Genomic DNA, 21,490 nt, shown 5'->3' on the forward strand with positions numbered 1-21,490 from the left:
GGCTAAAGATCACCAGCTACCTGGTGAATGCAGAGCATCACCCTGGCACGGACTTCTCTGCAAGAAGCAATTAATAACAGGACAAAAGTGCCGCTGACATTCACACCTTCATACACTCAGCCTTGGCAAACACATCCGTGATCTCATGGAGCTGAGGTCACTTCAAAGATGTGGAAACTGTGAAGGAAGTCTCTTCAAGCTCCTCCGTAAGAGGAATACAGGTTCTTTCCCAGGAGAGCCATCTTGCTGTCTTTCCATGAAATGCAGTTTTGGCCATAGAGTGGGAAAAAAAAATCATCAAACACCAGCCCATTTGTTGAGCTCCCGAAGGGAAGCCTTGGAAAGCCTGCCAAGTGCAGTATATTTTTATATTGCATCCATTATATAATGTGTCAAGAAAGAATTCTCTCCACTATGGAGAGATGTTTATAGTCCGTAAGGTTTTATGGCAGAAGTTGAGAGTCTAAGGTTACTCTCGCTGAGGCTCGCCAGACTGTTGCCTCTGACTTCAGTGGGAGCAGGTCTGTAGAGTGCGGGGGTAACCTTTGTAAAGAAATAGCCTGGCTGAATGCTGTTGCCCGTCCCACCTCTCCATCTCCTGAGGACCCTCGGGAAGATAAAGTGGAAACGTGCCAAAACTGGAAATGGATTGGGCATGGCAGTAGAGAGCGAGGAGCTTAGTGGAAACCAGTGACACAGTACAGGAGCAGACAGAAAGAGGAGAGTATCTCTGGTGGTGTGGGCTGAAGTCTGGCCGAGGCTTGCGATGGGCAAGGAGCTAAGGAAATCAGGAATCATACAACATTGACAGGAATAAATGTGTGTGTTCTGAGTGGAGTGAGAACAATCGATGAAAATCATTGTCTCGCCCCTTAATGGAAGCCTCATGGAAGATACCCAGCACACCTAGTTATGTGTATGGAAATACTTTCAGATCCGTGAAGCTGTTATCTCTTGCAGATGTTCCTCCCTCCAGAACATTTGCACAGCCTAAAGAAGTAACTGGCACTGATCTGGCAGGTATTCGCACACATTCCAGCAGGGACAGACCGATCCCAGCAAGCCGTTTGCTTCTGCATTTCGATGCAGGTGAAGAGATTGCAGGCATGATTTTGAGTCTCCATTAGGTCAGAGAGACTCTGGGAAGTCCCTGGTCACAGTTTCATGGGAAAGATGGTTGTGTTGTCTTGGAGGAAGCCATGCAGCTGGGAAAGGTGATGAGCAGAAATGCACCTCTTGTCACGCGTTTACCCAAACTGAACCACTGACATGGTTGAACTTCATTTTCCTTACCTTTAAAAAAAGAAATACCTTAAAGAGTAGACAAAATCCTTTGGAACTCTTCATGGCATAGCCCATCATGTCCAGGGGTCGAATTAAAAAAGACCTGCAAAGTTTACAGTCAATGTACATCAACTCACTGTCTTCTGCAACTTGATAAAAATTCATAATGGAAGTTCATAAAAATTTAAAGCCCTCATTGTGATATTGATTAAATGTAATTTGGCCATCTAACATATTTATATTTGTGAGAAGTTTAACGGGAGCCAAAAATGATAATGCAATCCCTCTGGAAAGGTTGGCTTTTACTAAACAGGAGATGTAAGATTGCACATCCACCGTTGGTACATGTGGGAATGATCCTGCTGCGGTGAAATGAACCTGTGGCCTCTAGGCCGTCTCCCCTGGAGCTCTCCAAACCTCTGCTTACAGCAGACAGTGCATGTATATACATATGTATGCATCTTTATATGCATGCTGTTGCATTTCCTACATCAACATGCCCTAACAAGCATCGCAGAGATGACTCGCACGCTGCCCTTGGCATCATAGCAGGTACAGCCTTGTGCTCTGTGCTTTATGACACAAAGATTATGATTAAAAAAAAAATTAGAAAAGCCCAGATACATCAAAAGTGTTTGAAAAATGATGCATAAGCGACTAACAAAATTAAGATGATGTCAGTTTGGACAGAGAATTACGGAAGAAATTATGGGTGAACAAAAAAGCCTGTGAAAAGCAATGAACATTGCACGGCGTAAGTTTTATCTGAGCACTGCAGGAAGCTACAGAGTTGTGAAAGATAATCTGCTCCCTGCAGACCGCGGCAGATCGCATCAGGCATGTTCTCTTGAAAAGCTGTGCTCTGTTGTTTCTTTTTTTTTTTAAAAAAAAAAAAAAAAAAAAAGAGAGATTTCCTGGAGGTGCTGCCTGTCATGGCTGTTTTATTATGTCTTTGTTATTGTAGATCAGGAGGAGACAGGCTGAGGTTGTCTGAGCATTTAATATAATCCGTGGAAAGACATTGAGTTTATAGATGGTTAGATGGGTAAAGATGTGAATCTGAAAGACAGGAAAATATATAATCCATCCTTACAGTTTCTCCTTTTTACAAATCTGGTTATAACCTTGTATTTTGCAGCCTGTCTTTTCCACCTTCAATACCCTTCTGCACCTGAAGCACTTCTGCCCAAAGCAGGGGCTCCGTCGCTTTCTGCAGCAAGAACTGAGCAGTGAGGGGAGAGTCCCATGCCTTGGGTTCCTTGTCCTGGGGCCAAACTCTTCCCTCGGTTACACCCTTGTGTTCTCCAGGGCTGAAACCCCAATGCACGCTTTCCCTGGGCGGCAGTAGCCCGGTGGACCTCCTGCCTACACCATGGGAAAAAGCCGTTTTTACGTAATTGGTTGCCAAAGCCCAGGGTGTGCTGAGCTGTAGGAAAGGGAAACAAAACCAAAATGAGAAAAACAACAAAGAAACAAAGAAACAAAAAATCCCCACCAAGCATGGCTGTTATGTTTAATTTCTGCTTTGCTGACAAACTTTTTGAACAAGTTTACTGAAGAAGCAGCAAAGCTGTAACACCAATGTGCTCGTGCCGCAGGCTCATCGGTTTGGCAGATTTTCAGAGAAACAATTGCAAATACCGTCTTTCAACCCACGTTCAGGCAGGCAGAAGTGTCTGTAGGACCCATGCAGTTCTGTTATTTCTGTGCATAACTGCTTAGATAAGGCATATTCTCTTATTTCCTTTCGATTATCAGGAGTGCTCGTCACTGGGACAATGTTCCGTGAGGTTGGATGGACGGGTTGTTATAAGGGCTGTAAACCAGGGTAGCTCAGATTCTCAGGACATCACCCAGCTCCTTTCCCAGTGCCGCTGTTTTAATGAAGATACGCTACAGCAACTTGATTTTTAGAAAAGAACTACCCGAAGTTTCATCTTTGGGTGAGTGCATCCCGTTCAGCGGCCCTTTCCAAACTGCTGCGTCTGTTAAATTTCCTTCGGCCAGAGGGAGGGGATAGAGCCTCTGCGCTGCTCACCCATCCCGGGAGCTGGGGCTCCTTCCAGCGCCTGCCTCACCCTCGGACTGTGGTGAGAACTTGTCCCATTGAAGAGCTGCAGGGTTACCCCTTTGGAGTTAAATAAAAAATATTTTATCCCCATTTTAACCACTTTTAATCTATATAAACTCTAGAAGTTTTTGGGTTTTTTTGGTCAAACATAACACAGCAACTTTTTAAAATTTTTTTTGTCTTCTTAAAGGTCACTTCCCTACAAAAGAAAGGAAAAAAAATCATGCTTTTTCAAAGCTTATGGAGGTGTTTTTTTGGGAAAAATCATTACAGATAGAACTTATATTATGTGTATGTAATAGTGTATGTGTAAGTGCAGATTCTGTTGGAAAAACAGATTTCACAGGTTTTGTTTTCTTCAGGAGACTCCCTTCTAAGAAATTAATCTGGCTTTTTTTTCATTTGGTCTTTGCTGGCTTGCCAGTTCCATGCTGTGAGTTCTGGGGACCTGAACCATCCACCTTCGGTAGGTATTTAAGAAACTGAAGTGTCCTGTCCGGGCATGGATGCTGCCCTACCAGCAGTATATGCCCCAAACCTTCCAGTCTTGTAAGTACTAGATGTGAAGGGTCAGTCTTACACTCGTCTGACCTGGAGTTTGCTGGAGTTCTGTGTGCGGCCAGCTTGGGCTGGCTCGCAATTGTCCGTGCTAAAGAGGAAAAAGGCAGGTCTCGGGATCTGAAATGCTCAGGAAATGGAAATTCTCCCTTAGCAATAATAAATAATGAAGCAGTTAAAAATTATTTTAGGAAAAAAAGGAAAAAGTTGATGATGGGAAAAAGCAACCACACTGTTTCTCACTAGACAGCAGCAGACAGCAGTCCAAGCATCACCGCGCTTTTCGCCCTGATGGTCGTTGTCCCAGGTGTCGTCGCAGAGGTGTTGAGTCAGGCAGATGGTTTCTGAAACCAGGAATCAAAATCATTCTTCTACTGACCTAGCCAGCGCAGTAACATCAGTAGGAACACTTGGTCTCGGACACCCATTCCATGTTTCTGAAGCCAAGACTGGCATTGGATCTCTCCTGTAGCCAGAGAGACCACGCTGGCACAAGGCCCCAGGCAGCAAGACCGATCTCCGGACCATCACAGAGCAGAAACATCCAGCAACCACTTACACAGCATCCAGACAGATGATTTTCTCTATAGGCATCAGGTCAGTATCGCTGACAGGTATTTGGGACTGAGCCAGCTGAGGATATGAGCTTTGCATTTTCCAGATAAGTAATTCTATTTTCCTGGGGATGCTGGTTCACCAGTGGGGAACGGGGAGGCCATACAGCTGTCTCGCTTGGAGTGCACAGCTGATCTCCGAAATATCTGCCCCTATATTTATAATAAAGGCTGTGTTTAAATGAAGAGAGAGAGGAGAGAGCTGCCAATAATGAGCTGTTGGTGTGCAAGTGGCTGTGAGGTTAGGGAGCTGCTGAGATATCTGCCAGGGATGTCTTGGCTGAGTGATGGGAGGAGAGTCACTGCAGCCACCTTTATAGGATGTGCAAAAGGAAGAGTCCCAGCAGCAAGAGGGTTTTCCCTGAATACTGGGAATGAATCCAGTCTGCTTGCTCTATCCAAGGTGAGGAAATGGGCTGCTGAAAGCAGAAGGAACAAGAATGAAGACAGCAGTATTTGAGGTTCTGCTTCTCGCTTGCTCCCTCTTGGGCAGAGCCGCAGCATCCTGGCTGTCGGCAGAGCACCAGCAGCATCTGGGTCCCTCTCACGGCTTGTGGGAAAAACCCCAGCAGCACGAGAGCCTCCTCGGACACTGGCATGAGGTAAGATGAACGTAAAGGATTGGAGAGAGCAAAGAGAGTCAAAACCACCTGCACAGTGGAAGCTTTTGGCTCCACAGAACAGTCACAGTAAGAACTGCAGAGGAATCAGTCTGCTCGTGGCCGGGAAATCTGCAACTTCCCTGCGCTCGGAGGGGAAAGGGCCCTTGTGAGGGGGAGCCTAGCCTGGTGCTGCAGCTTGTGACCTGCAGCCCCGTGTGATGTTCCCACCCACGCTCTCCTGGCTGGCAGCCTGACACACACAGCCTCACCTTTGAGACACGTCCCAGTGAGATCGTCCCTCCCGGAGTCCTGCTTCACACCCTCTTTCCACAGCCTACATGGTGATCATTGTTTTCTGATTTGGAGAGGGAATTTGGTGCCAGCAAGGTCCCTGTTCACAGTCTGAATCCTGCAGTTGTGCTTTCAGCAGACGCTGGCACTCCTTTTGCCAGGCTGGCGTGGGCTGCGGTGAGAGATGCTCTCCCTGCCCCCGGCTCCTGGAAGCGGTGGTGATGCTCTCCAGGCTTGGACCATGCCCTGGGCTGCCCCGCTGCAGCCAGCCCCTCAGCACGTGTGGGGGTGGTGGTGGTGGGGTTCTGGAGACCTGTCTGCTGACACCCGTGGGTAACTGCTCATTCATAATCCACCGGCACATTGCTACTGCAGCACTTTCCAGGGCTGCCATCCTCAGCCAGGAAGAGATGGCAGTGGAACACGAGAAAACCTCCTGCCAGCTCCTCTCACCTTCCTGCTGGCTGATTTTACTCAATTAAGGGAAATTAAGCCATGTAAAATCTTAACCTGCTGGGATGGGGAAGAGGTTGGCACATTGGCACCGAAATTTGGACCCTGGTCCTCCTTTCTAGGGAATTGCAAGTTATGCAGATAGCTGAGATGATTTTGTGGTCTGCAGTGCGCTTACCTTTTATGAGTCGTCAGGATAACGTACAAAGACATTCCTTTTTCTAGCGAGGGTCACGTTCTCTGCCCTGAATCCCCAAAACTCGGCTGATGTGTGTGCTTGCGAGCTGGGAGATGACTCTGTGGCTTCATGGTGTGTTTTCTGGGTGTGCTGGAAAAGGGGCAGCCATTGTTCAAGGGAAAGCCAGATGCTGGAAACTGGGGCCTCTTGGCATTTAAACTTCCTTCAGGCCTTTTTACAAGATGTTGTAAAGTTGCTTGACAATAGGCTGTGAATATTAATGGTCTCTTAGCCCAAAGGCAGATTGGAAAGGGGGGGGGGGGGGGGTTGTTATCAGTTTAAGTGGATGGTTTCTTTCATGTGGGAGTGTGTAACCTCCATAAATAAAATACCAGATGTGCTTGAATTCTGCTTTCCTTAAAATGACTTGAGGATTCTCATACAGGGTAGGAATACCTACTGTTACCAGTATTTCGTTTCAATCCTTTCCTAGCAAAAGGTATCAAAGTGGGTTTGTGAATGCTGGAGCATAGCAGCCAGGTCAATGCAGAATGAGTACCACCACTGCGGCGCTCAGCCATGGTCCTGAGGCTCTGAACTCTTCAGATCAAGCCAGGTTTACCTGCAATTCCAAATCCCATCGCAATAATGCAGATCCTCCAAGACGTTTAGTTTCTCAAGAGATGTGGTTCACGTTTTGATTTGGAGGGCTCTCGGTCTGGCTGGAGCCCTGGCCCGTGCTGGGAGAGGGCTGGGCAGGGACGGGGACAGGGATGCAGCTCCTGGCAGGCACCAAATTGGGATGGAGCAAAGGAGATGGCAGGACCTCAGCTGGACCCGTGAGCAAGCATCTGAGCCCAGTGCTAATGCCACAGCCCTCCTGATGGCCAGCCCAAAACCCACCCCAGCTTTTGGTCTGTCTGTCTGTCCGGGCTTTGCATAAGAACATACATTGATGCGTTTAAAAGGACTTTTCTGGGCCAGCAGAGAGAAATGCCAGGAGGATAATACAGGTAAGCAGACTGTACAGTGCCATGCAGAAGGAAAGGCACAATGCAAAGACAGTCAGTCACTGCCCTTCCTGATACTGGGAGGGACTTGGACTCAGCTGGAAACTGGGAATATATTTGGAACAAACCTTGCACAGGTGCAAGGCTAAAGTAGCAGTATGAAATTCTTCCAAAGCGGATGAATTCAGTTTTATGAGAAACGTGGTCATTGGTTGGGTGCGACTGAACTTCTGTAAAAAGCCTTAAGTATTCCTCTGCAAAGCTGCTTAAAATTATGGATATTTAAAAAAAAAAAATTAACTAAAATGATGTATTTCTTTTCATATTGCAGCCCTGCCACTTCAGATGTCGAGGTTGCTTTCAATCTTTGAAGGCTAGGCTGTGTCTGGGAAGGATTAAATAATTCAGGGGTGATTCTATCATAGGAACCTTGTGGTTGTTTCTGGCTAGCTTGGGCACTGCATAGGTAGGTAGACAATTGCTAAAGATAACGAGCATAAATATAAACTACTGCAATGCTGTAAAACCTGTAGTGATCACTGCCTAGAGGGAGCACAGAGCTAGAAAAGTGAGGTGATATCTAAAGTCTAAATTTTATTTTGTTGGAGCATCTTTCCTCTAATTAACCTTTGATTCCTGCCTACCTTTAATTTAGTGGGGATGTGAACTATCTGAAGATTGGTGTTTTTAAATGAGCACAGATTATTTGGAGAAACTTGTTATGTGCTTGAATGTTCAGTACAGTATTTTCTTATCTGTTCCTAACTCTCTTAAAAAATAAAAAGGAAATGTATGTATTTTACAAACAGATTAGTTGAAACCAATTTTTAACAGAAATCTTGTATGGAGTTTCACAATTGATTTACATTTACACGTCACTTCAATAATGTATGAATAAAACTAAGGATAGAAAGAAGCCTTTCTTGGGGAACAGGTTTCCAGGAGCTCCTTGACATCCACTGCCCATGACCTTAGAAATCAAGTATAGGTGGAGCCTGTGGGTGTGATTCGAGGCGACCCATACTTGGTTTCAAGGGTCTGCAGGGAATCTACAGAGAGGAGCAAGCACGTTGCAGTGCATGCTCTGGCTGCTGTGTTACCGCCACGAAAATGCGAGTGCAGGAAATGCCAGCCCATCGTTGCTGAGGTTCACATGGGCTCAGTAGTATTGGATACTGGCTTTATTTTTTTTCATTTTGAAAAACCATCCAATGCAGGTGAAAAGTTGAGTTTCCCAGGTGATAGGAACAACAGGAGTAATCTGGACACAGAAACCGCATCAAAATAACCTGAAGGGTCTCGTGCAGTCCTGCCTCCATTCACCCCTCCCCTCCAGCTGAGCTTTTGAGAAAGCTGCAGCAGACTTACATCCATGACCCCAAACATTTACAGGTGATTGTGTACCTGCAAGCACCTTTCTGAGCACCAACGAGGCTGTTTGCAGTCGTTTCGTTCCTTGCTATTGAGCCACATGCAATGTTGCACTCTTTTCTACCCCAGGCTTGTCTTGTAAAAAAACATGCAATGTTCAAGTCTGAGTGAGGATCATGGTCTCTCAGGTTGGATTTGAATGATGGAGTTTGGACAGGGCTAAGACTTTTGCCAGAATTGCATGCTTTGGCTGGATTCCCTACGAGAAGCATGGAGGTTCCACGAGTTTTGCCTGGCTTCAGTGGGAAATGGTAACTTGTCCCTTCTTGTGCTCAAAGCCAGCCCTGGTTTCCGTGAAAGTATTTCAGACATTTCAGTGAACTTGAACTGAGTTTTATGTTTGTCAGGAAATATTAGTCCAAGAAAGCTCTAGGCAGGATTAATATTGTAGCAAAAGAAGCTGGACGCAAGGCAGTGATTTCAGGAACACACGGTCCGTGGGCCAGGTTTAGGTCTTGGCTGGTGGCCTGTGGCACCAAAGGCACCGTCCCTTGGGGGCAAGGAGAAGAGTGTCTGTAATTGTGGGTGGCATATGGCATGCATGCCGAAATGCTTCAGTGTAAGCCAAGCACGCTGAGCGAGGGAGTGCCTGCAGCCATCACACCTTTCTAGAATACTGATGGGTTGTTTCAAAGGTGCACAATAACCTCCAGGGAATAATACGGGCTCTTGCCTTCCGAGGGCCCGCGAGGACTGATTCCAGCCCAGCTGCTCTGAGTTAGCTCGCAGCTTCGGGAGGGTCAGGTTTGATTTAGGGACCAAGCTTTACCGCTCTCTGCTCGTGACACCTGGCTGGTGGTGACAGCTGATTCATGGCTGCCTGGCAGAGGCAAAATAAATCTCGTACTTTTGTGCTGGGGGGTTGCTGGCAATTTCGAGGTATCCTTTGTTCAAAGATCTTCTAATTCAGGATGGCCAAACAGCCCTAAATTGATGATAGCGAAATAGTTAACCTCGGCCTCCCTGCTTTTTGAAACAAGGATGGGCCGTAGTATCTCCGAGCTGCTTTTCTGCGGTCGCTGGCAATTAGTGCCCTGGGAGTGCGATGGCACTTTCACTGGCTGAGGTGCCGGCGGTGGCAGGGGACAGGAGCCTGCTCTGGCATTCAGGCGATTCAGGTTTAGGAGGAGCCGTGGAGACAAGCACTGAGCCTCCCCGTCCCTGTCCTGGTCAGCGCAGGGACTTCCCTCTGTTGACAGCTTTCATGCTTTGCTTGACTGCCCCGAGAGCACTGCTGGGACTCCCTCCTTTCGAAAGTTGGGATGCCTCGCTGGGTGCAGTGGCACAAAGTCAAACTGGGGTCAGCTCTGAGCTGGAGCAGCTCCTGGGCAGGACATGGGGGGTCGGGATCAAGGCGTATGGGTTAGACAGGCCATGGTGGTGCCGGAGCATGGGGTGAGTCAGGGCATGAGGAACACTCATCCTTTTATTTATGAATCATATGTTTCAGTCACGGAGGAAGGAAGTTTCACAAAGCTTTGATAAATACAAGCTCTATGAAACCGAAAAAAGTGTTTGCAGAGTCTGACCACAATGCTTATTTTTACAAAACGTGGAGGCAAGAATAACTCTTGCTCTCACTGCATCTTCTGGGGAAACTTCTGGCTCACGGGGAAGCTGCAGAGATTGCATCCATTTAAAAGATTAAAGGGAACTTTATATAAAAGCTGCTGTTAAAAAATTATACTAACAAAACCTCCTTCAAATATGCTAGACTTCAGTTGTACCCAGCACAGACACAGCATATGAAACCCTTCAAGCTCATTGACTAACTCCTCTCCGTCAGAGTTTACGCAACCTGACAGCAAAGCCTTTTGAAAAGCCAGTGGCTGATTTGTGACCATCTCACAAGAGGCTTATTAAACCAGGAAACATGATGAGGATGAGCAGGGCCAAGACAGACAAATTCTGGATTATAAGCTTCTCCCTGAACGCTCCTAGCAGGCTACTTGCATTGTGGAAGGACCTTCAAACCGATAAGCCTTTCTTCCTCCTCCCCCCTTGCCTGACTCCGCATGACAGATGTTTCGGTGCCCTTTTAACTTCTAAAACATCAGGTTTTCAAATTCTTAAGCCTTCTCCAAGTTTTATAAAATCCCACAGGGTCACATTTCCTAATTCCCCCTCTGCTCTCCATAACAAGTCACTGAGTATTTCTTTGAAATACTGCACTGCCCGGTCAATGCGTTGAACCACTGGTACTGTTTGTGTAAGTAAAACCCATGTGATAATGGCTATAGGAACAATGCACAAAGCAGGAACAAGAATTTGCTCTTGTAGTGGTGAGCATCACTCACAGCACTTGGATTCACTTTTCTTATAGCACGTAAACCAGGGTCTGTCTTGTCACCAGTTAGCGTCGCTGCCAGAGCTGGCGTCTGTCTGGAAACCGTTCACGGTGGGACAACATGTATAAGGTTTGCCAGGTCTTTGGGGAGAACAGGAAAGGAGGAAAAGCTTTAACTGATGAACCGTTCGTTCCCAGAACTGGTTTATAAAACTCTTCCCCTTACAGTTGTGACAGTAACACACCTTTCTTCAACAGACACTGCAATAGGCAGTTACAGCACATGAAAATCTAATTACAATTTATGGTGTTGCTGAATTCATCTTTGTAACACCTGTAGCATGGAAATCCATTGTCAGAGAGAAGGCAGGGGAACTGCTGGGTAGCCCTGCTCACCACTCAGTAACCTGTCTTACACAAAGCCTTTGGAACAAGCCATGGGTCTCTGAACACTGGCAGGTTGCTGCAATGAGAGGATTAAGCAAGTATAAACCCTTGGGGATTTTGTTAAGCTCTAGCAGGTTTTAGGATTTCTGAAAGGTAAAACAAAACTTGCACGGTCTGGTGTTTCAGAAGTAGTTAGGGAACTCCGAGCCCAGACAGGACTGAATTAGAAGAGGCTGAGGGAATTAAACGCTGCGTCTCTTTGATCACATCAGCCTTGTTTTGATCCCTGTCTTTCCCTGCCTCTGTTCTTGGCTGGTAATACGTTTCATTCTTTACGACTTGACAGGTTTGTGCACTACCCGCAGACACCTTTTATTATTGGTATCGCAGGAGCGACCGAGGGCCTGTTTTATCCTGAATAAAGAGCATCACTGCAAGGGATGCCTCTGCAAAGAGCTTTCCTGCAGGTGGGGGAGGTGCTGCCGGCAGAGTGCGGTGGGTGCCTGGGGCACGGTGGCAGCTCTGCTTGTCCCCATCCCTGTTCCCATCCTCATCCCCATCACCACTGGCAGTCACACCTGCAGCGAGCGCTGCGCTGCGCTACTTCACGGTCCCTATTTGCAGACCACTAAAGCATAACACAATAGCTCACCTCAATATCATTTTTTTTTCCTTTCCATGGGACATGCTAATAACACGTGCAGGGGTCCACAGCGGTCCAGCTGCCTGCAGGCCACCTCTTTGTGGCATCCTGAAGCAGAGCCAGGCTGGCTGCCCTTCGAGGAGTGCTCCCTCTCGGTGTGGGCCTGTCCTAGCCTTGTTCCCTGGGGCTTGTCGAAGGATCCCGTCTGCCTCTGGCCACGAAGGCAGCAGAGCTGGAGTCGGGCTCAGAGCGAAGAGCAGATGGGAGTGGGGCTGGCTGCTGACAGACAGCAAGCTCCGCCGGCTCTGGGTGAGCAAAAGAAAACCAAGATTTATCTGCAGTAGCAGAGGGAAATGTACAGAGTATAGTATGGCTGCAGCACAGGGTTTTGGCAAAGCTACAGCTCATTATTCTTCCATCCAGACCAAATGCCTTAAAACAGTATTTGTCTCCATACTTCTACTTTCTTTTAAGAAGGAAATGCTTCTTTAAAGAGAAAAAAAAAAAAAGTGGCTTCTTAAGTGCAAATACATTTTTAGAGTGCCTCGCTTAGTGCCAAATGTCAAAAATTTGCCAACAGCTGATAAATCTTTTTGAAACCTCCCCATATATTTCACATGTTGAACTGAAACTTAGCGTTTCTCAATCTGGGCTCGATTTTGATCTGTAACTGAAAATATTACACCAGCCTAACATCGATGTGGCGCAAGGTTGCCTCCTTCCCACCTCGCTGCCGGTCTCCGTTCCCCGCCGTTCCATAGGCAGATGTTCCCGAGGCTGTGGCAGGAGCGATGCTCATAGCTGAGCCTTTGGTATTTCTCCCAGGGACCAAGGATGCAGGCTGTGTGCTGGAGCAGGGATGGGCAGTCAGGCAGAGCTCCCTGGCTGGGTCCCGCTCCCACACCTTCCTGAAGAGCCTGGGCAGCTGGTGCGAGTAGGCTGTCGCCAGCGGGCTTCGGGTATTCCAGCCTCTTCGCCCAGGGTGATGTAACCGGTTGATGCACTGTATGTTGGGAACCTTGGCAACTTACACTATTTTTATTTTTTTTACTAATTAAAGTAGCTGTCATGTTTTGACGAGGTGTGAAAATGCTTGAATGGGAAGCATCTCCAGTGCTTATTAATAGCTCCCCAATGGACTCTGGGGGGGATGCTGCCTTGGAGTTAGAGGGGCAGTACAGGGTTCAGTTCCTTTGGGTCCCCAGTTGTTAAATCCCTGGGAACTGAACGGAGGAGCAGAGGGAGCCTGTGTTTAGGTAACAAGGAAAATAAGGGTGGGGGGAGGGTGATGCCTCTGTTTTTACCTGGTAATGAGTCATTCACTCTATTTAAAAGGTAATTTGAGAAAGGTGCTCCCCATTACTTAAGGGTCTGGCCCACCCCAGGCTGAAGGGAAGAGAAATATCTGGTTTTGGTAAGGTAATGTGATTTATTCTGGGCTTGAGTTACAAAAAATAGTAGAAAATGTGTACTACATGGATATTTTGGTTTTGTTGACCTTTTAGTTTAGTCTTCTCTGGATTAATACTATTCAGGCAACTTGGCATGGGTTTCTTTGAAGGCATTTTCGTGGGAAGCTATGATAGTTCCACCACTCTGATTTAAGACAAGAAGATAAAACTTCTATACCAACAGATTTTTAATGTGAAAAAAATTTGTTTGCTTATTTTCATGAGCAAGATGGCTATTATAGAGTGTAGCATCACTTTGTGATAACAGATATATTCTCATGCATATGAGTGCCAGTGTTCATCCAGGATGGGATTATTTTGGATAGTGCCATCTTGAGCATTTGAGCATCTAACGAGGGGGATCATTTTGTACTGGTTAATGTTCTTGTTGGCGGTGAAAAGTTAGGAGACTAAGCCGCAATAAGAGCGGTTGGGTTTGCTGTCGTGCGGTACCCCGAGGTCAGTCCGGCGGCAGCAGCTCACCTGTGCTCCCCCTTCTCTCTTGCAGACGTGAACGAGTGTGAGACGGGCAACGGGGGCTGCGAGTTCCAGTGCTGCAACACCATCGGGAGCTTCTACTGCAAGTGCGCGGCGGGGCTGCGGCTGGAGCAGGACGGGAAGGCATGCGCAGGTAGGGGTGCGCGGCCGCCTGGTACGACCCCAGCCCCAGCAGCGAGGGGCTGCGGGGGGATCGGCACTGGAGCCATGGGCGGCAGGGTGGTTGTCAGAGGAGAGGCTTTTGGGGAAACCTTCTCATACAGTGCACGCTTCTGATGTTGTTTAGCCACCCAAGGTGCTCTCTGTCTGCTGAAGGTTTAGAGGTGCAAGTAATGGGCATAGAAGGAAAGCCTGACCTGATAGAAGTGATGTTTTCAGGGTGACATCTTGGTCCTGTTCAAGTCGATGGCATGTATTGTATTGCCTCTAAAGAGGTGAGATTTCTCCTTCGGCATCTATACTGTCACACTGTTCCCTGCCTTCCCCTTCACATCTCCTGCTTTCAAACCAAAGCGAAAGAGAAGACACAGCTTTGTGTTTGCAAAATGGAAATACTGGATGGGATTTATGTAGCATCCAGAGCAAGCCTCACCTCACGTGGCCATTTCTCCTATAGCTTAAATCTGTTTTGCACCGAGTAGATTCCCCGTCCTTTTCTCCCTGACTGTTATCTGTGCAAGTGCTGCATGTTTAAGTCGGCTGGAGCTGAGAGTCAGAAAAATGCAAAAAGCTATTTGCTTATCAGAGCCAAGAGCAAGATACATTTTTCTAGAGTATCTTGCAGTTCCAGGATTCACTGACAATATCATAAACCCACCTTTACCGGGCTCCTGCCATCCAGAAATCTGAAGCTCAGGTATTCTCTAGGGTGACACTAAAATGCCTGCTGCAGGGTACTTTATTGATTGCTTAGGATGGTCACGTTTTTGTGGTGGAGTTCTCGCATATTTTCAGCACTGGTTTGCTTAGCAGAAGTCCAAAAGTATTCCAAATAATTAACAAAGATTGCTGACAAACTGGGAAAGAGTCATTTCTGTGGATATCGGTTTGGACACTAAAGAATTCTGCAGAAAAATGTCACTTTCTTGCCAATTTGGTACATTTGTCTTGTTTTGTTGAAAATAACTGGAAAGTATTTCCTGGCTCTATACCACTGTAGAGATGTGTGAAATAAACAGCTCTGCCCTTATCTTAGCCAAGCTAAAATATTTTCGGTTTCCCCAGAATTCCCCTGATGAGGATTAGCTTCTCAGATGATTAAGAGGTTCAGGATTTTGGTGAAAACAAACAATCTGGGGTGGTTTTCTCCTTTTTTTTTTTTTTGTTTGTTTGTTCGTTTTTAGGGGAGACAATGTGAATCCATGTCAATATATTCTTAGTATTATTTGTAACCAGTCATGCCCACAGAGCCGGCAGTTGCCCCCTCTATCCCCTTGTCGCAGTGGAGGTGGCAGCCTGCCTCCGTCCCTCCCCGATGCGGTGTTGGGGGCAGTGGAGCGGTCATTGCCATCATCCTCCTGGAGCTCCTTGTTCAGTGTGCAGGTTTCATCACGCACAAAAAAAGACCATGGGAAAGATTAAGCTCTAAATTAAACAGAGACTACAATTTGCATTGGGTCACATCACTCTCATACTCCCATTTTGCTCAAGTGTAAATCTCTACGCACCAGCAAAGCAGGTGTTAGTTACCCTCTCTGTGGTTTGTGCTTCTCCATCAGTCTTACTAGCGTGACAGTGGGTGGACCTTGCTGCACTCACCACTTTTGACATTAACTTTTATTTCTGCGTCAGGTAAGGAACTCTTTCCAAACACCCTGAATGCTAATGCGAGTATGAAGAAGTGGATGGGATTAGATCCGTGTTTGTAGAGACGGGGCAGCTTGAAAAGACAGGAGGCACTCATTAATGTTTAAAGTTTGCAAAATATTCAGCTCTTCTTGATCAAAGTCCTGATGGAGCCTGAACAATGCAGCCTGGGTCTCCAAAGATGAGGTTATATATTTGGAGCCCTTTGCTGGCTCTGTGCTGGGCAGGAGGGTTTGGACCTTGCGTCTTTTCTGAGGGTGGCCCGAGGAGATGAGTCGTGGGTTCAGAAGCCAGCAGTTCACTTGCTTTACCCTTGTGACTTGATTCCTGGCTCTTGCCCGGCTGGGAGTGACGTCAAGCTGGCCTCTTCAGAGTCCTCCTCTTTGAAGTATCTGCTAAACAAATAACTACGCAATAACATCAGCAGGATGTTTTGTGTGGGGAGGCGGAAAACTACCAGGACTCGGTGTTTGCTTCTAAGGTAGGAGATTTTTTTTATTAGAAAAAATTAATCTTGCCTATGTGAGGCCCTCCCAACCTAACCTCTGCTCAGAAACAGAGGGATGGTATGGCTCAGGGCGAGCTTGCTGCTTTTCCTGCCCAGAATTGGTTGAAGTTATGCTGATTCACTCACTGTAGAAATATGGAGGTGGAGGAATACCCTTGCAGGAGCAAGGGGCAAGAAAAGGAGTTTTGCTCATGCCAGGGTGCCGGTTGGTTGGCTGATGACTGGGATCTTAAAATGAGTGCAAATGTTCTCCTGAAACACTGCAAAGAAATTTAAGAAATTCTTGAAACCTTTGGCTGTCCAGAGCTTGGCACACTTGGCAGGCACAACGATGAGCTGAGATGGTCACATGTGGCATCTTCCGAGCAACAGGCCCCCCCAGTTCCTTCCCGCTGGCTGCCATGTCCCAGTGCCAGTAATGCCCACCCCAGGACGGGGCTGGGGTATGTGTCTGTGTGTGTGTGTGCATGTGTGTGCATGCACGCTGCTGGCTCAGACCTGGCCTGGTACCTTACAGGATGGCTCCTGGCTTGACCTTATCCACAAAACAGGCAGAGACGGGCAGTAGCAGCAGCAGTGTTTGGCTGTCCAGTGTGTTTTCACTTCTGAGCTAAAGGGATTATAGTTACAAAGAAAATCTGCCCTTGGATTTATATGGTCCTGGGCTGTTTGCTAATGCTACCAGGAAGGGGCCAGTCAGCTCTGGTACCCATCTGGGGTCTGACGAGCTGACATTACAGCGCTGAGCCCCTGGGTGGTACCAGCTCTCATCCTTATTTACATGGTGTGAACATGAGCTAGTGATCTAGAGTCACAAAGAAATATATTTGATACGCTACTAATTCTCATATGATTTACCAGTATCAATAATATACAGCTACGCAGGGGCTTGTAGAGTGTTTCTGTTTGGTTGACTATGGGATGGTTACACCTGTAACCATGAGCCTCTCAAGCATTGCTGTATTTCTAATTTTGGCTATAGCAGACAAGCTGTCTTTAGAGTGGTTTGGGGACATTATGTGTTGGTTTTTTTACCAGAAACAAACAGGTTTTCTTTTTTACAAGCCTTTTTGAGGTATAGCAAATTCTAGGGGAGCTCAAGTTCTGTTTGAACAACATCTTGAGGTTCTGCTATACAACGTTATGTGTTAGAGACTTGAAAGATGTGCAAGCCCCTTTTCTAGATCCATTGGCCACCACTGCTTCAGGTCTAAGTTACATCCCAGGGAAAGGAGCTCATTTTTGCAGTGGTACTAAGTCATCCTTCAACTTCCTTGTTTCGCTGAAGGAGGTTTTGCAGGAAACCAGGGTGCTTGCACACACTTTTGGAAGAGTCGGCATGCACAGGGTCCTGCACTAGTGACAGGCATGATGGAGAGAGCTCAGCCAAGTATGCAGTGGAGAGAGGTCTTAGAAAGCATCATAAACCAAACCTCTAAAATGCGATTCTCACAGGCTTGTTTATTTTATTCTTCTAAGCACCACTTCACATAGAGAAGAGTATTTTAACTTTTCATAGCCTTCTTAGGACAAGGGCATTAGCTCCAAAATTAAATGAAAATTCACATTTTAGCTGGATTGTTCATGCACACAGGGGGGGTCTTAGTTCATTTAATTGCCAGCTAACGTTTTCCTTATGCACATGCAGAGGGATTCAAAAATCTGTCTGGAATACATTTCAGCATGCAGTTATTAGCATGCATAACTGGTACATGCTAAATTTCTTGAGCTATTTGTTTATCTGACTCTTCATCAGCCAACATTACGGCGCAGCATGACGACAGAGCGCCTGAGCTGTGAATCCATGGAGTCAAGATGTCATAGCCGAAGAGATTGGCACCTGAGGTTCCTCTTGGTGTAGGCAGATAGATCCAGGTGGTGCCAAAGTTCTCTCTGACCTCGGCTGAAAGACTAGCAGGAGAGAGAAGTGGCGAGTGACCTCCCTAAGCTGTAACTGCCTGTTAGAGGGGTAGCCTCTGCTGTGGACTAGCCTTTAACCGCAGTGGTGAACCTTCCTCTTCCAGCTGCTGAAACCGTTTGAGTGGATGATCCTGGGATTTGCACCAGCCAAGCCTTAGTGTCATGAGGGGTTCGGGGAACTATTACGTACCAGTGCCATGGGCTGGTTAATCCAGGTGCCATTACAGAACACCGTATTACGGGGATTTTCCCCCCTTTAAATTCCCTTTGAAATGGGTCAGGGAGGGCTCGATGGCTTGTTTGAAATAAGCCAACTCCTGACTGGAAGGAAGAGGGAGAGTTCAGACTCCACACCTGGAAAAACTACAAGCTCTTAACTTTTCCACTTTGTATTCCTCCGGTATCTTCTTCAGCTATAATTGATGAATAAGATGAAAACCTCGCCTGCAGTAGCCCCAGGTAGCTGAGGCTGGGAAGCTAACCCTGAACAGGGAAAATGTCCCCCGGGGAAGAGCAAAGCGCATAAAAGATGCTGAAGCAGGGGTTGTAAAGCGCACATCCACTGCTGGCCACCTCCGCTGTGCAAAGCTGCATGAGCCAGCAGCTGTAAATCTTCTTGCACTGCTTGTATCCCCTGGCAGCCATGCGCCACGTGCTTTTTACACACCAGACGAGGCGACGGCTCATGCTGTGCTGACCCCGAGATCGCAAACCCTGTGCCTCAGCCGCGTTCCTTCCCGCTCCCCTTCTGTGTTTCACCTTTTGCATTTTTCTGGACTGCTTCCATATTTTCTGTTCGGCGTTTTCCTTTTAACTGTAGAATCCTGTTTCAAACGTCAGAAGAAACTTGGTTTGGGGTTTGGGTACTCTTTGGATGAAGGTTCCAGCACTCATGTTTACCTAAGCCGGTTGACCTGTGGCTGTGCAGGGATGACTTAACGTGCTGTTGAACTGCAAAGTGCCGCATCATCAGCTGTGATTTGTTTGGGTTCTTACGAGAATTTATTAATGCCGAGACTGAATCTGAATGAAATTCTGTGAGAGTTATGGGTTCAGCCCAGCTCGGTCGCTGTTTAAAGAACCCCTCTGGATGTTCATGCTCTCCTAGCTGGTTCCACAGGAAGCAGTAACGATTTGCTGCTGATTGTAATGTGTTGCCATACTCAAACCAACTCTTAGTACTTAATCAGCTGAAGTAAATTAGGTGACAAGGAAGCTCGAGCTGGCTCAACCCTGGCCAAGCATAACTTATTACATAAGCAGGATTCTGTTTATGTTCAAGCCTGATGTACTTTTGATACAGAGCCATCTGGAAAATTCTGAGCCTCTCATCATTATTGATTTTTTTTCTTAGCAGTCTAAGAAAGGATGAGATTGAACAAGTTTGTCGCATAAGTTGTTGAACATCAGCGGCTGTGCTAGCATCCGTTTGTGCAGGGTGAGGAGCAAGCACTCTTTGTCAGGGGCAGCCTATACCCAGGTAGTAGAAATTTCCAGGTCATGGAGCCAGTGGAAAGATCCCTTTGGTTGGTGCTTGTGGAGTCCGGGAGTCACTGGGAGAGCTGCGCTCGCTGTGACTCATCTGCATTCCATGCAAGGCTAATTTAATATAGACAATGTCTTAATAACACCACTGAACTGAGGAAGTCAGTCTAAACCGTTTTTCATAGCTCTGTGGCAACATTCATTTTTGCATGTCAACACTACTGGAAACATTTACAGGAAAAGTGTCAACACTAGCCATCGGAGCGGCTTAAATGTCGCTGCTTGGAGGGCATACCCCCGAGGACCTGACCTGGGCCAGCAATGAAAATTCTTGACGCCTGGCAATATGTTATTTCTAAACGGGTGAAGTATTGGATAGATGGAAAAGGGGCTTCTAGCAGGACGGCAGCCCACGACCATGCACACAGAGGTGTGTTGCAGAGCACCACACCGGGACAGCCCATCATGGGGCTCAGGGAGGGCAGGTATAATTTCTGGTGCCTCTTGGGAATACCCCTCCAGCATTTCCCCTCCTCCTGTCCCTATTCTGCCCAGTGTCCTCCCTGCCCCGGTGCTGAGCAGCATCTCGGGGGGATGCTGCTGCACCTACCAGGCAGTGAGAGGAAGATGCGTGTTAATCGGCTGCCGGGCTGTGGCACATCAGTGGTTTGCACAGATTTTTACCTCCACAGACCGTTTCTAACAATGTGCAGTTCAGAAAGATTATCTTTTTTTTGCCATAAAGTAACTGAGAAATTTTTGAGTCAGATCTTTTTGTTAAACTTGAAATATTGATGAGAAGCAGGTGAACTGTTGCGATGGGTGACTATTCGGATGAGCTGAAGCGGTCCCTGAAATGCTTCCGCTTGGAATGGGCTACAGAGGGGACTCGTGACTGGAGTCCACCTTCCTTTGGAAACCGTGGCAGAAATAGCCTTAAATCGTTATTTTCTTTCTGGATTCAGCTTCTCTCTGTGTTTCAAAATTTTTCATGGAATGCTATTCATTGCAGCCTAAACCACAAGTTTTAATTTGGAATTTTACTACAGCCAAATAATACTGCTAAAACATCTCAAAGTAGCAGGCTGTGCTCTCCCTCAGCTCAACCCTGCAAGCACATTGTTTCAAAACATTCCAGAAAGTTGAATGAGGCTTTTGAGCTTGCCTCTGGAAAATCCAATCTGTTAGTCTTGTTTAATGAAAAAGGTAAAATAAAAATCTAGGCTCCGTCTTGCAGGAAACAGTAATGTTATGGTTTTCCTTGGGGTAGCCACAGTGGCCATTCCTCATCTGGGCTTGACTCTGTGGATGAAGATTTCTTTTCTGGCATTATTTTAAGAGAAGCCCGGTGAAGGTTTGCTGTTGCTTGCAGTGCCACCAGCTGCGGGATGCTGGCGGGGCGGTGGGATGCTGCGGGGCCCTGGCCTTGCACCCTGCACGTGATGTGATGTGTGAGTGAAGCCCCCCACGCCGCAGCTGGGCCGGGCCCCCGTGGGGCACCCTGCCCCTCCCCCCCCCCCCCCCCCCCCCCCCCCCCCCGCTGTGCCCCGATCTGGGACAAATACGCTGGTTTATTACTTTTTTCCTGGAGCTGGTTCTGCCCGCCCCACCCCCTACGGGGGGCAGCGATGTGGCAGCGGGTCCTGCGGCTCAGCCCCTTCCAGGCGTGAGCCCCGGGGGCAGCGCCGCCCCCCCACCCCCCCGGGGTCCCCCCCCCCGCCCCGTTCCCGCGGGCGGTCGCCCCGGGGCTGCGGGCCAGCAGCTCCCCCAGGCTCGCTCCTCCCGCGGGGGGGTCCGGGGGTGCGGGCCCGGCCTCACCTGGGGGCGGGGGCGGCGCGGAGCCCGCCCGCAGGCAGAGCCGCCCCTCCGCAACGCCCCGCGCTGCCCTGCGCGCCCCGCGCTGCCCTGCGCACCCTGCGCTCCCGGCGCGGTGCGGCGCTGCGCGGGGTCGGGGCTGTGGCCGGCATGGGGCGGGGGGCGGCTCTGGCTACTGCTGGGGTGCTTGGCCTTGCT

The 21,490-nt window shown here is 47.9% G+C and overlaps 1 protein-coding gene across 2 annotated transcripts in view; it reads left to right on the plus strand.

Annotated features, from left to right (window-relative positions):
* The window catches only part of MEGF6 (multiple EGF like domains 6), a 107,328-nt gene that overhangs the window by 35,874 nt on the left and 49,964 nt on the right, over positions 1-21,490 (plus strand). For both annotated transcript variants that reach the window (XM_055799543.1, XM_013299571.3), the window contains one exon: positions 13,769-13,891. In XM_055799543.1, the coding sequence (XP_055655518.1) occupies positions 13,769-13,891 (123 nt within the window). The remainder of the gene's footprint in view (positions 1-13,768; positions 13,892-21,490) is intronic.

Source organism: Falco peregrinus, chromosome 3 (assembly GCF_023634155.1).
Source record: "Falco peregrinus isolate bFalPer1 chromosome 3, bFalPer1.pri, whole genome shotgun sequence".
NCBI lineage: Eukaryota > Metazoa > Chordata > Aves > Falconiformes > Falconidae > Falco > Falco peregrinus.